The 13,939-nt window shown below is 37.9% G+C and overlaps 1 protein-coding gene across 1 annotated transcript in view; it reads right to left on the bottom strand.

Moving 5' to 3' along the window:
• Positions 1–1,630: 1,630 nt before the first annotated feature.
• LCP2 (lymphocyte cytosolic protein 2) overlaps positions 1,631–13,939 on the bottom strand; it is a 58,222-nt gene continuing 45,913 nt past the window's right edge. The window contains exons 15-21 of the mRNA XM_089531808.1: positions 12,306–12,318; positions 9,730–9,856; positions 7,881–7,924; positions 6,191–6,312; positions 4,607–4,669; positions 4,288–4,443; positions 1,631–3,742 (exon numbers count right to left, since the gene is read on the bottom strand). Coding sequence (XP_089387934.1) covers positions 3,620–3,742; positions 4,288–4,443; positions 4,607–4,669; positions 6,191–6,312; positions 7,881–7,924; positions 9,730–9,856; positions 12,306–12,318 — 648 coding nt within the window. The 3' untranslated portion in view covers positions 1,631–3,619. The remainder of the gene's footprint in view (positions 3,743–4,287; positions 4,444–4,606; positions 4,670–6,190; positions 6,313–7,880; positions 7,925–9,729; positions 9,857–12,305; positions 12,319–13,939) is intronic.

Genomic DNA, 13,939 nt, shown 5'->3' with positions numbered 1-13,939 from the left:
TTACTTTCCCACCAAAGTGGTACCTATTTATCTACTTGTGTGCACATGTTTTCGAACTCGACTGGCAAAAGCTGGGCCTAGTGACAGGAGCTCATCCCATCACACAGTGCTTAGGCCTCGAACTGCCAGCCTGCTGATCTTGCAATCAACAAAGTCAGCATCTTAACTGCTTGAGCCATTGCGTCCCTTTACCACTGAATGGGTCCAGTTTAGCTGGGACTAATGAACAGATTTCAGGCCTACATCCACAGCCGAGCTTTTTAATGAGACATTGTAAGTTTGATTAGTCGTTATTACATTATCTTTATGTACTTACCATTGTTTAAGTCAAGTAAATAGGTGTTGAATAGTACCCTTGTTATCCACTGGGGTTTGGTTCCAGGACCCACTGTGGATAACAAAATGCATGGATGCTCAAATCCCATTAAATACAGTGGCATAGTAAAATGCCACTGTATTTATCAACATTTGCTATTGGAATTTATACTTTTTTGGGAATATTTTCAAGCTGTGGATGCTTGAATCTGTGGATAAGGAGGGTTGACTATACATAGATGGTGAGCAATGATGAAACTGGAAGAAAAAAATTCTATCATCTAATTCCAAATTTCCTTTTTTAAAAAAAGAATACAGCAGCAGCTTTTGTTGTTGTTAACTGCCTTCAAGTCGATCTTGACCCATGGCGACCTGTGGATGAGGTATCTCCAAGACTCTGTCCTCTACTACTCTGCTTAGTTCTTGTAAAGTCATACCTGTGGCCTCCTTAATAGAGTTCATCCATTGAGCATGCAGTCTTTCTTCTTCCCTCCACCTTTCCTAGCATTATTGTCTTTTCCAATGAGTCATTCTCACAAAGTATGACAGTCTCAGTTTAATCATCTTGGCTTCCCGAATGTTTAAGGCTTGATCTTTTCTGGGACCAATTTGTCTGTCTTTTTTGGCTGCCCATAGTATCCTCAGTACTCTTCTCCAGCACCACATCACAAATTGATTTTTTTTAATCTGCTTTCTTAATTGTCCGGCTCTCGCATCCATACATGGTAATAGGGAATACAATGGCTTGTATGATTTTGTGCTTAGTTATATATATTTGCTCTTTAGGTTCTTTTTTAATTCTTTGGTAGCTGCCTTCCCCATTCTTAGTCTTCTTATGATTTCTTGACTATACTTCCCATTCTGATCAATATTTGATCCAAGGTATGGGAACTCTTTTACGATCTTTATTTCCTCGTTGTCTAGGTTGAGTTTATGTAGATCTTTCATGATCATTAGTTTTCTTTTCTTTTTGTTCAGCAATAAGCCTGCCTTTGCACTTTCTTTCTTGACCTTCCTTTGTAGGTCTGTGATGTTTTCTGCTAGCAATACAGTATTGATGTATATCAAAACTGGCAATTTTCATTCCTTTGTGTGAATGGACGACAACACCAAGAATCACTAGCCAACATGGCCAGTGCCCAAAGTACTTGAGATGTTCTGCAAGTGATGGACTCCACAGTAATGTTGCTCAGGCAAGAAATTCTTTTTTCTGGGTTATGTTTATGCTGTATTATAGAGAGAATATCAGATATCAATAGGTCCATCACTATCTACACTTAAGAGATGATAAAACAATATGATTTCAAGCCTACCTAGTGTACCACCATTTTCTTGTAAATATTTTTTATTAGTTTCATTATTTAAAAATATACAGTTCTACTTTTTGAATTACAAATACATGGTTATACATGAATTAATTCCTTCTTTCAGAGATCTGATGTTAATTAAATCAAAAAGGCTTTCATTTCTTTGTATTAGAACTTCTACTTATTTACAAATTCTTCTTGTCAAATTATTCTATTTGAGCATTTTGCTCCTATTTGAGCATTTATTATATAACTAAACATCCAGTACTGGCTTAACATATTTGATAACTGTAATTCATTACTTCCTGCTTTTCCCCTCTTTTTTAACTTTCTTTCTTCTTCTTTTTTTTAACCTAGTGTACCACATTTTCTTAAACCATTTCTTCCCTTTGAGAACAATTTATACAACTGGAGTCTCCTTTATCCCCAATTCTGAAATCCAAAATGTTCCAAAATCACAAATTGTCCACATGGGTGGCTGAGACAGTGACACCTTTGCTGATTTCAGATGGTTCAGTGTACACAAACTTTGTTTCATGAAAAAAATTATTAAAAATATTATATATAACATTACCTTCAGGCTATGTGTATAAGGTATAAATGAAACATAAAGGAATTTCATGTTTAGACTTGTGTCCCATCTCCAAGATAAGTCATTATATATATATACAAATATACCAAACACATCTGGTCCCAAGCATTTAAGATAAGGGAGACTCAACTTGTAGTTCATTGGCGTAATGTGAATGTAATCCTAACCTGTGTTTCATTGTTATGGTTTCCACTCTTCCTCCCATGTGACTGAAAGGAAGAGTTTGGCAATTTTCATTTCACTTAACCATTTCAGCTTGCCACATCATATAGATGACAACTGCTTGAGGTTGTTTTGTTTTAAACAGACCACAATTAATCTTAACTATACTCTAGATGACATGGTATTCCATCTCTGACCTCAGAACAGCAGTCCTTGAAGAAAAGCACTAGAAAGGAAGACTGGAATGAAACAGGTGAATTACAATATATCCACAAATTACAATCCATCAATAGTGCTAACTGTGGCTCATTCACTGTACAATACATTATTGTCTCTGGATGGCACAAGGATGTATAACCTTTATAAAATATAACAACATGCTTTGTTTCTTCAAATGCAAGACCTGCAACTGATAGAATCAAACATGAAATATAACAAACAGATGTTCCCACAAAGAAATTGGCATGGATATTTTGTTTGACAGCATCAATATACTGATAGATTATGTTATTCTGAGCTGAATTTTTTACTATAAGCTTACTATGGAAAAAATATATAGGTTACTCTTTTTGAAGCAGCCTTTGCTCTAGAACAGTGGTTTCCAGCCTTTTCTATGCCCCACACACCACTAGGAAATGTTTGATTCATGTCCATACCACAAAAGTAATAATCACATTTGAAGATGATATAGTCTAATTTCTAATTTTTGAACCACAAACTGAACCACACACAATACTGCAAGTAAACAAACTGAACTTTTTTTAAAAAAACATAAGCTTTTAACTCAATGCATAAAATGCAAATCTAAGTTGAGTAATTATATTCTAATTTATTCTGAAAAAATTGAGTGATGGCTCGTGACTCATTCCTGAAGGACACAGCCCACTCTGTCACACTCCCTGAAATGCCATGTCGCGCCCCAAGACTGGGAAGCCCTGCTCTACAAGAAAACATATAAAATAATAATAAAAACTCAGTTCTGAAGTTCTTTTCAGTTCATGCAATGTGTATTTCACACAATGGGTTCCATGCACACAAAACTATTCCATTAATCGGTAAGAAATAATGAAATGAGGGAAAAGCTGGAGCAACATTTGAAAGCCTAAGACAAAGAATGGACTTTGCATTCTGACATGTCAATAAGAGTTGATGTTATCTCAGTTATGAATTATTTATTCTTCCTTCTGGGTCTTTTAAAGAAACATAAAGTGGAACTTGAATTGGTTCTGCATGAAATTTTCTTCTAAAGACATCCAGCAGCATATTTTAACACACATTGCTTCCTTGAACACCGATCTTTTCCATCTATCAGTAGCAAGGGCATTCTTGTGAAGTTATCAATAATGTCAGCCACTGAAGTAAATTCCTGCGAGATTTAAAAAAAATAGTCAATAATTTACTTATTTATATCCCACCTTTATTACCACTATGAAGTAAGCTTTTGGCTCTTCTGTAATTATTTAGTTTTCTAAAAACTACTCTTTTGGGCACAGCTTAGTGAATAACTCTATCTGTTCTTGTTCTTACTATTATTCTTCATTTGATTGTGCTCAGTTATTGCACTTAAATCTGGAGGAAGTTGAAGAATGAACAGTTTAAGTCACTTGGGCCTGTTACAGACAGCCAAAATAAAGCTGCTTCAAGTCACAGTGGAGGTATGGTGTTTCAATGATGCATGCATCCTAAGAGTCCAGAAATCGCACCAAAGCCACGCTCCAACCCTAAGGACTGGAGCGTGGCTTTGGTGTGGCTTCTGGACTCTTGCATCATTGAAACACCATACCTCCACTGACTCGAAGCAGCTTTATTTTGGCTGTCTGTAACAGGCCATAGAGTCTTATATTTAATAACCTGTCTGCTTACTGGACATAAAATGATAGTAAATAATAATAGAATGATAACACATCATACCTCATTTGCTTTCATTCCAGTTCCCAGGAAGTAGAGCTTATACTCCTGCTGGTAACGTATCTGAATATTGTACACTTTGTTATTGTAAAGCACCATCAGAACATAGGGTTGCTCAGGAGTTTTTCTTGAGCTGTCTCTTACTAAGTAAGTGCCATCCTAGAAGAGCAACATATATAAAATATTTTTTTAAAAAAAGAATCAAAACTGAACATTTAAAGCTAAATGTGTTAAAGATTAATCTCAGAGTATCTAATATTAAAAAGTATGTGTGTATGTGTGTGTGTATAAAAATCATATTAACAGATATTTAAGTTTTCACCTGGTTAATAGTCCTAAGGGCAATTTCTGCTTCTGGCCGGGTGATATCAGCTGCATACCATTTCTGATTTTGGCATTCCCAATTGTAATTGAGCCATGTAGGGGAAAAAAGAGAGAAAAGAACTATTATTGATTAATCTTACATTGTGTTACAAACACAGATCAAAAGAGTACAGATAGTTGAAAATAAGCAACATCGTTCATTATCTGAATGCTTTGTTGATGAGGTCCGTAATAATTCTTCCTCACTTTCTGTTGATAATGTAAGGCCATTGCATTTTGTCTGTGTGACTATCTCTTGAGATCTTCTTTATACTCCAAGAGGCTCTAGCCTACTTAAACCAGCATAAAACGCCTTGTGCTCTTGTCTTGCGTCAATTACAAATGGCAGAGGGCAGAATTTTTTCAGTTTTTGTTTGTTTAAAGATATATTGAAAGGTGAATTGAACATAAAACCTCCAACATCTCTAACAGGACTCAAAAATGATGTAACAGTTTGTGCAAGTAAACAGAGGGAAACAATTGTAGGAATAAGAGATTTGCTATCCAGAGTTGAACTCAGTCTGGTCCGCTTGTACATCTCTATTTTTTTTCTTTTACATTTTTCTTTTATTTGTATTATATTACATTGATTTGTGAGTATTTTGGTTCTTGTGTTTGTTTTTTTTAACTGTCCTGGCATCTTAGGATAATGGCCAAAGTATCTGTGTGCACACATGGTCACAAACCATGCAGTTCTCCACTTTGGAAAGAGCTCCATCTTGCTTCTAGCCTACAACATTTATTTCATTATATAGTCACTATACAGTCAAATAACTCTAGCCTAGAAAATGGCCAGAATGGGCTCAGGTTTAGGACATGAGCCTGCAGTGGCACTAGAAACATGCCAGGTGTTGATTCAACCTCAGTATCAACATGGAGCTGCATCCAAAGACCCAACTTCAACGTTATATAGACTCTTATTCTGCTTCCTTTGTGGGACTGATTAAAGTTCTCAGATTTCTACCTATAGCTTTTGTTTTCCTCTAACTTGTTTCATACAATGTTTTTTTTTAAAAAAATTGAGATTTCTATAATACTTCTCATTCTAAAAACCCCCCAAAGAGGATTACAATAGTTCATATCAAAACTTGCTAAATACAAGAAAATAAAGTATCAAACTTGTGCTGGCCAAATGTCCGTAATAAAGTTATTATTATTATTATAAAACTGTAAAATGGTGGCAAAACATACAACATTTCATTAAAATTACCAGGGATAACTGGCTAGGCTATGGGAAAGGAAAATGGCTGAACAGCTAATAATAATAATAATAATAATAATAATAATAATAATAATGCAGTTTTAACTCCAAGATAAACCAGATGGATTAGACCCATGCCCCTTCTGCTAGATGAAATGTAGAGCTGGTCTGCCTGAACTTGTCTCTCTGGAAGAGGGCATTCTCTAAAATAGTCTGTTCTTAATCTGTGTTTTTGTGTTTCCACTCTTGATCTCACAAAGAGGCACTAGTTTTGAGATATATAGGATAAATGATCTTCTGAAAATTCAGAATATTAAATATTCCTTGATGGCATTCTTGTACCTTATTGAATCGTTCCACCTCTTCATTCTCAGCTTTAGAAAACTGTGTGGTTGGTCTGTTAGGAACTGGTAATGGAGGTCTTCCATCATCTGGACCTTTGGAATAAGTTGCAGGAATGCTGCCTTCAGAAATGTTAACATATTTAAAAGTCAGTTTCTTGAATGGATACTGGGACATAGTTAAGGACACTGATTTTAAGATGCCATATGTTCTTGATAAAGATTTAGCAGAGATAAACATTTAGTTGAGTCTGTGCATATATATATATATATATATATGCCTACAAGCCACCTGTCAACTTATGGTGACCTCATGAATTTCATAGGGTTTACTTAAGCAAGGAATTCTCAGAGGTGTTTTTTGCCAATTCCTTCCTCTGAAATGTAGCCTACAGCTCTTGGCATTCATTGGCAGTCTCCCATCTACATACTAATCAGGGCTGACCCTGCTTAGCATCCAGGATCATATAGGCTGGCTAGGACCATTAGTTGAGCTTGGTGTATCATACAAATTTGATGGAAAATATGTATATTACATATACACTAGGCAAACTGATACTTGCAAGGAGTCAACATGCTGGAAGAAATACTTATTATGGTCTTAACATTAATAAGATATTTGTTAGTGGAAACAGATTACCAAAGAAATGTAGCTGGGTGAAATGAAAGGTGAGCTGGGTAAGACCAGTTTGAGGGTCTATGGAAGAAGGAAAGACTGGAAAGGGAAGGAGAGAAGAATGGTGACTAACAGGTGCAATGGATGGGAGAAAGCAGAACTGTGGGACAGATAAACTGTGGAAAACTTTTCTAGCAACAGAAGAAGAATTTTAAAGCAGACCTTCATTTAGGGCTGCTAGGTCAAAATAATACCAATCCCTGGTGATTGCATTAAACATGAATAATTGAACATCCATCATTGTAGCAGAGAGTATGTCATTCACATAAAAAACCCCACAATCCACCTGGTTTAACAAATGACGAAAATATATGTATGCACATTTTTAAAGAAAACGTTCTCAACTCGGAGATTCTTTCTCTTCAACCTGAGGACACCAGAAAAGATGCCAGAGGCTGAGATATGGCAACCCTATTCACCATGGAATGCCATGTATGCATACATATTCCAACCATTTTGTAATCTTTAACAATTTTTGTTATATGAGTTTGAACTCTATCTAATGTGTTACGGTGGTTATCCAAATCCTTCTATTTTAAAAATAGAAATACAGTTGTTTTGACAGGCCAGATTTGGTCCTACAGTTCTAGAGTATATACTGCAAGTATTTGATTTAATGTAGTTACTACGTTGCTTTTAAGCCTTACAACTAAATATGTGTTTGAACCATGTATGCCTTATAAATGTAAGACAGAGCAAGATTTGTATATAGTTTTTAATACATTTTAATATTTTAATTGTAATTGCTTTAACTTTTTAAATAGTTGGTCTTTTAAAGTTTGTATTTATACTTTTTAATGCTTTTGTACTGTTGGTAAATCGTAATGTTTTAAATTTGCTGCTAACTGCCTTGAGTCCCTGTATTGGGAGAAAAGCGGAATATAAGAAATAATAATAATAATAATAATAATAATAATAATAATAATAATAAATGTGTATTGTCACAAAACAGAATTTGCACTCAGTGGATTCGCAATGTAAGCTAAACTTTCATGGCATGTCTCATAATACATACTTGACTGAAGTCGTGGTGGTAGTGAGACAGTTGTTGAAGCAGTGCTGTAAAATAAGAAAGCTGTTAGTATTATTTTATATCCTACCTTTTTCACAGAATAAGTACTCAAGGCAGGTTACAGAAATTAAAACAGACATAGATTTTTTAAAAAACAATATAAAATAATTTTAAAAAGTAATTTAACAATTGCTGTAATAAAAACCAATTTAAACATATCCATTAAAAGGGGAACCCCTCCGCCCCAATTACCCATTACACCACAAAACCCCTTTCCTTATAAAACATCAGTTCCCCAAAGCCTGTGGTAATACATTTTCACCTGCCCACAGGAGGGTCAACAAGACAGACCTGCTAGGAAAGGGAATTATAGCTCCTGGCAGGGATGTAGCCAAGGGGGGGGGGGTTCTTTGGGTCCGGACCCCCCCCCCCTTCCATTAGAAAAATGAATGGTGTGTGCTGCTGCACCGCCACACTCAAGCCCCATTATAATGCTGGCACTTAGTCTGGACCCCCCCCCTTCCCAAAATCCTAGCTACGTCCCTGCTCCTGGGAGATGCAACTGAGAAAGTCCCCTCCTGCATTTCCACCAGGTGTGTCTATAAGAGTGGTCAGACTGGGAGTATGGTCTCCCTCAGATACCTCAAAGTCTTGGCAGGCTTATATGGGAGAATATGTTCCTTCCAATAGCCTGGACCTAAGCTATCAGATGAGATCAGAATAGTTATATAGTATAGTACAGTTATCAAGCCATTCAGTCATGGTGCACTTTTAAAGAATTTCATCTGGGAACACTTTTTAACAGAAATGTAAGTGTCCAGGCAAAGTCACAGTAAACACCAAGGTTTCTCATCCTGGGTTCTCCTTGAGAGGTCACTAGAGATTCTGTGAGAATGTGATTTTAAAAAAAAAAAATATTGGCTGTAAATATAACATTTTTAATACAGGGGTTCCCTGAGACCTGAAAATTATTTCAAGGATTCCTCCAGGATAAAAAAGATGGGAAAGGCTGGTGTTTACTGTCTACATGGTACATGGGGCTGTTTTCCATTTTCAGCCAAAGTGAAATGTACATACAGTTATTGGAAAAGCCTCATAATCTGCTTGAATAGAGCAAGAATGATTCTATCCATCCATATCATACATGAAACAACCTACAGAATCCCAGTGTTCAAGTCCCAAATCACATTTGACCCTGGAGAGGTATGGAATAGACAGTATCTGCAGTGTCCTCTTTCTGTTTTCAATCTTCCTTTCCTCTTCTGCTAAATGTCTTACAAAACTATAGTTCCCGGCATTGAGCCAGGGCTGTTAAAGTGGTCTCAAACTGGATTATTTCTGCAGTGTATTTTGGACTTAACATATCGTGTGTTGATTAGGTATGCACATATGAGTTCATATACTGTATGTACAGCTAAGAAGGAGTGAAATGCAGATCTTGGAATTAAACTCAAACATATGAGGAGGTAGGAATCATGAATGATGATCTGTCCTTAAAAAACTGGATACTGGCTTCTTTTCACAGAATTAAATTAAGGAAGGCAATGGACATTCTGAAAGCCATTCTGGTGCAGTGGTTTGAGTGTTGAACTATGATTTTGAAGACCAAAGTTTGAATCTTTGCTTGGCCATAGAAACCTATGGGTTAGCTTAGCTAAATCACACACTCCCAGCCTCAGAGGAAGGCTAGGGCAAACTTTTTCTAAGCAAATCTTGCCTACAAACTCTAGTGATAGGGGTGCCTTAGAGCTGCCTTAAATCAGAAATGACTTGAAGGCATACAGTCTGCAACAACAACAATCTGCAACATAAATAAGGGTAATAGTACACAACTAATACCAATCCAGCCAACCTTTCTGTATATGCATCTGGCATACCCCTGGGTGGCAAAGGACTGTGTTTAGATTGCAGCTTGGATCTGGAAGGGAATGTGTTAAAGGGCTGCAAAGATGGCTGTGGAACTGGCCTTTGGGGAACATCTGCAAAGAGAACAACAAAAAAACATGGATAACATGTAACATTTTCAATAGAAAGAGAGGCAGGTGGAACTATGTCATTATGCTCTGGAAAAAGACCAGGTAGCCCTAGATTCTAGTAGGATGTACTGAACAGCCACCCTCACCCCATTTTAGAACAAAACATTTGATGGGTTTAAAATGTAAAATTGTTAAGTCACCTTTGAAACCTTTCCAACACAGAAATATATTTTGTTAGTATGCTGTTGTGTGCTTTTAAGTTGTTTCTGACTGATGGCAACCCTGGGGTGACCCTGTCATTGTAAGCATACATATAAATAAATCAAATCCAGACTTTAGAACATATCTGCTTCAAGCATTAAATTTAAAAATTCAACATAGTAAACTTTGCCATGCATGCCCAAAGCAATCCACTGTGCAAATCATAGGCAGCTCATGGTCCAACCTGACTCACTCAACCCATGATGATCCCCCCCCCCCCCCCCCCCCGCTTTGCACCATGGATCACTCAGGCTAACATACTGCAATGAAACAATTGCACAAGGTTAGTATACTAAGACTGCTGATGTTTTCTGTGATGATACTGTACAATGCTCACACAGGAGGCATCTGTATCTGCAGCATTTGGGAGAAATTCCTAAATCCATGACATAATGTCATTTTGGGATTTCTGAAGTCCAGTCTGTTGCTTGGCCACCACTGAGAGAACTGTAAGTTTGGAATGAAATTTTGTATTAAGCAAAGTCTGGCTGCATTCTAAAGTATACTGTGGATTGGAATGATAATGACTGGCAGCCACCCAAAAGAAGATTAGCTCAAATTCCTCAGAGATGTCCTTGCTTGGTCCACAGTGTCTTTGTTGTTGGATCTGTACACAGGTACAAAAAAAAGGCAGAAGTAGAAGGGAGGTTGTACTGACAATTTCAGAATGCTTGTTCGCATCTGCTTAAAAGTTGAGGTTTAAACCATATGAGCATAAGGGGCTATTTCACAGTACACAATTACGATTACAATTACACAATTACATATAGTGCTCTGATTTCATTGCAACACACTGTGGAATCCTTGGATTTGCAGTTTAGGGAAAGGTATTTAGAAGGAGCTCTGGTGCCTCTGATCAAACTACAAACCCTATGATTCTTCAGGCAGTTAAGGGGAAGGCATAAAGGTATAATTATGTAATGTGAAAGGACTCAAGAGCTTCCTTTTTTTAACAGCAGTATTTTCCCAGTATTTTAACAGCACAGTGTAGTGGTTTGAGCAGTGGAATACAACTCTGGAGAACAGGGTTCGCATCTCTGCTTGGCCATGGAAACCCACTGAATGATATTAGGCAAGTCACACTCTCTTTGGTTTAACGGAAGGCAAAAGCAAACCCTCTCTGAACAAATCTTGCCAAGAAAACCCCATGATAGGTTTGCCTATAGGGCTGCCATAAGTAAGGAACAACTTGAAGGCACACAACAACTATTTTAATAGAACTGAGAACAGAACTTGTGCTCAATATTGGTAGGCATTCCTACATTTAAGGTACATTCAGTCAAAATAAGCACATTAAACTATACTTAGACAAGTACAATGCAGGTTCTTGGGTGAAGTGTTCCTAACAAAGTATGTCATCACATACAGATTTTTAGCTGATATTGGACGCTATCGCACGGAGAAGTCAAGCATCATTAAAACATGGTAATACCGCAATCAGGGGGATGATCATCACACCCCCGCACACTTCTCTCATTCATGTCCCATGCATAAGCAGTAATGGATGCGTCACTGGGTAATAGTGAGAGTTTCTGTTGTTACCGAAAAACGTATCCATTACAGTTTACGCATGGGACATGAATGAGAGAAGCATGTGGGGGTGTGATAATCTTCCCCCAGTCGCACTATTAACACGTTTTAATCATGTTTTCATGACACTTGCCTCCTGTGTGATAGAGTCCATTGTGTTGATGCAGCCCACCACAGGTTCTCAGGATGAAAACCGACCCTCTCCCCATTGCAGTTGTCCACCCCTGTGATAAAAGACTATTATTGCTTTTTCATGGAACAGAGCTGCTAGAAAAAAATATTGGCTACCACCATGCCTTTAGGTTGTAGGTACCAGAAGCATTCTCACAATGCAATCCTTAATGCAGTTTAATAGAAAGAAAGCTAAGTCTAAGTGCATTTGATGATGATAATAATAATAATAATAATAATAATAATAATAAATATTTATTTATATCTCGCCTCTCTTTACAGATCGAGGTGGATAACAATGAAAATTAAATACATAATAGAATAATCAAGAACATTACCCAGTTCCCCAACCCTTCAACCTCAACATAATAATCAAAACAAATTAAACAATAAAATAGTTTAAAAAAATAAAAATAGTGAATAGGAGCAATAAGGAGAATTGTAGTAGTGGCATTATCGATAATAATGATAGTGATAATATTTTACATACTGCCATCTTCAATCTGAAAGAAAGAAACATAAAATAAATTAACATTAGGGTAATGTTTACTAAAGATCTGCACGTTGATTAGTAATATCAGTTTTTAAATCAGTTAAAATCAGCATATATTCTGCCATTTAAATTTTATGTTTCAAAAGAAAACATATTTCTTTCATATAAATAATGTAGATAGGTAAAAGCAACTAGCATGAAAAGATGTGAATGTCTTGGATTTTGCTCCAATAGTTAAATAGAAAAAAGTTATGCTTAAAAGGGGACAGTCTTCTGCATGTTGAGGAGAGACATCTTTTTAGCAAATCAGTAATTTGACTTATGAACCAAACTGATTAATCAATAGTTGCCATTCTAGCTAGATATTTCAAGCTATCATCCTTGAAAACATTGTTATATTAAAAAAAACCACAGAATTTAAAAAATTACTGGAAGACTATAACAAGACAGCAAAACATTGAAGGACCCTTGCATTCTTGAAAGCTTTCTCTGCAATCCTTTGAATTTTGGCTACTGAGCTTTCAGTCCATGGAAAGATTAGACTAGACATACATATATTTGATGCCAATCTCACTTAGCAATCATAGCCATGTGTATTAGACCTGCCAGTGGAAGTCAGTGGATCTAGAACGGGGTGGACAAACTGCTGTCCTCCAGATATTGTTGGACTGCAATTTCCAGGAACCGTAGCCACACAGTCAGTGGTAAAAAGCGGTTGCCCGACTCGGCGGGCTGACCACTTTGCCGCTAGACACAGTGAACGACTACAAGCCCCAGAGTGCTCTGGGGCTTGCCCCAGCTCCCTATTGGTGCGTGGGGCGAAAGGGAGGCCCTTCTGCCCCGCGACGCTCTGGGAGCTGGGCTCGGTGATCGGGAGTTCCGGTCCTCCAGGGCAGATGATTGGTTCAGCTGCCCTGGAGGAGGAGTCTCCTGGTCGGGTGGTACTGAGGGCGGGGCTTAGGCCTATATAGGCCATGCTGCCAGCCCCGGCCCTCAGTCGGCGCTTGGCTCCGGATGGTTAGGAGCCAAGCAGGAAGGGAGGAGGAGCTGAGCCTTCTCCCACCCATCCACCCACCGCTTGGGTTTGGGTTTTTTGTCACAACTTTGGGGTGGCAGCATAGGCCAGGATCTGCACGGTGTGGTACCAGGGCTACAGAGCTCTGGTTTGGGAGTCAGTCGGGACCCGGGGGCTAATAGGGCAGGCGTATGGCCATTGCGGGGGCCATAACGTGAGAGCGTCTCCCAGTGACTAGGGGCTTAGCAAATATGTGAACGCATGGCAGAGATGTGGTCATACGGTGTTCATTAGCCCCTAGGTCATCCCAATGCCTGGTGGGTGCCAGGTTGTGGTTAATCAGACAAACGTGGGGTTGTTTGATTTTGCAGATCCTGACCTCATGCTTTGTGCCAACCCTACCAATGGTTTGCTTAATAAAGTTGTGGCCTTTCCTCCAACACGGTCTCCTGTGGTTATTCGGCAGCAGCATCTGAGGCAAGAAATGCTGGGAATAATAGTCCAATAACATCATGAAGGCTGCAGTTTGCCAGTCCTAGTTACGTCTATTTAGAATTTTCTACAGAAAATCCAAGTGACATATGGACAATTTGACATGTGGTTAGTCACTTTAATG

The sequence above is a fragment of the Sceloporus occidentalis genome, unplaced genomic scaffold (assembly GCF_023333645.1).
Source record: "Sceloporus occidentalis isolate IW3139 unplaced genomic scaffold, rSceOcc1.0.p SCAF_1, whole genome shotgun sequence".
In the NCBI taxonomy this organism is placed as follows: Eukaryota; Metazoa; Chordata; class Lepidosauria; order Squamata; family Phrynosomatidae; genus Sceloporus; species Sceloporus occidentalis.
This window is presented reverse-complemented; position numbering and strand designations above follow the sequence as displayed.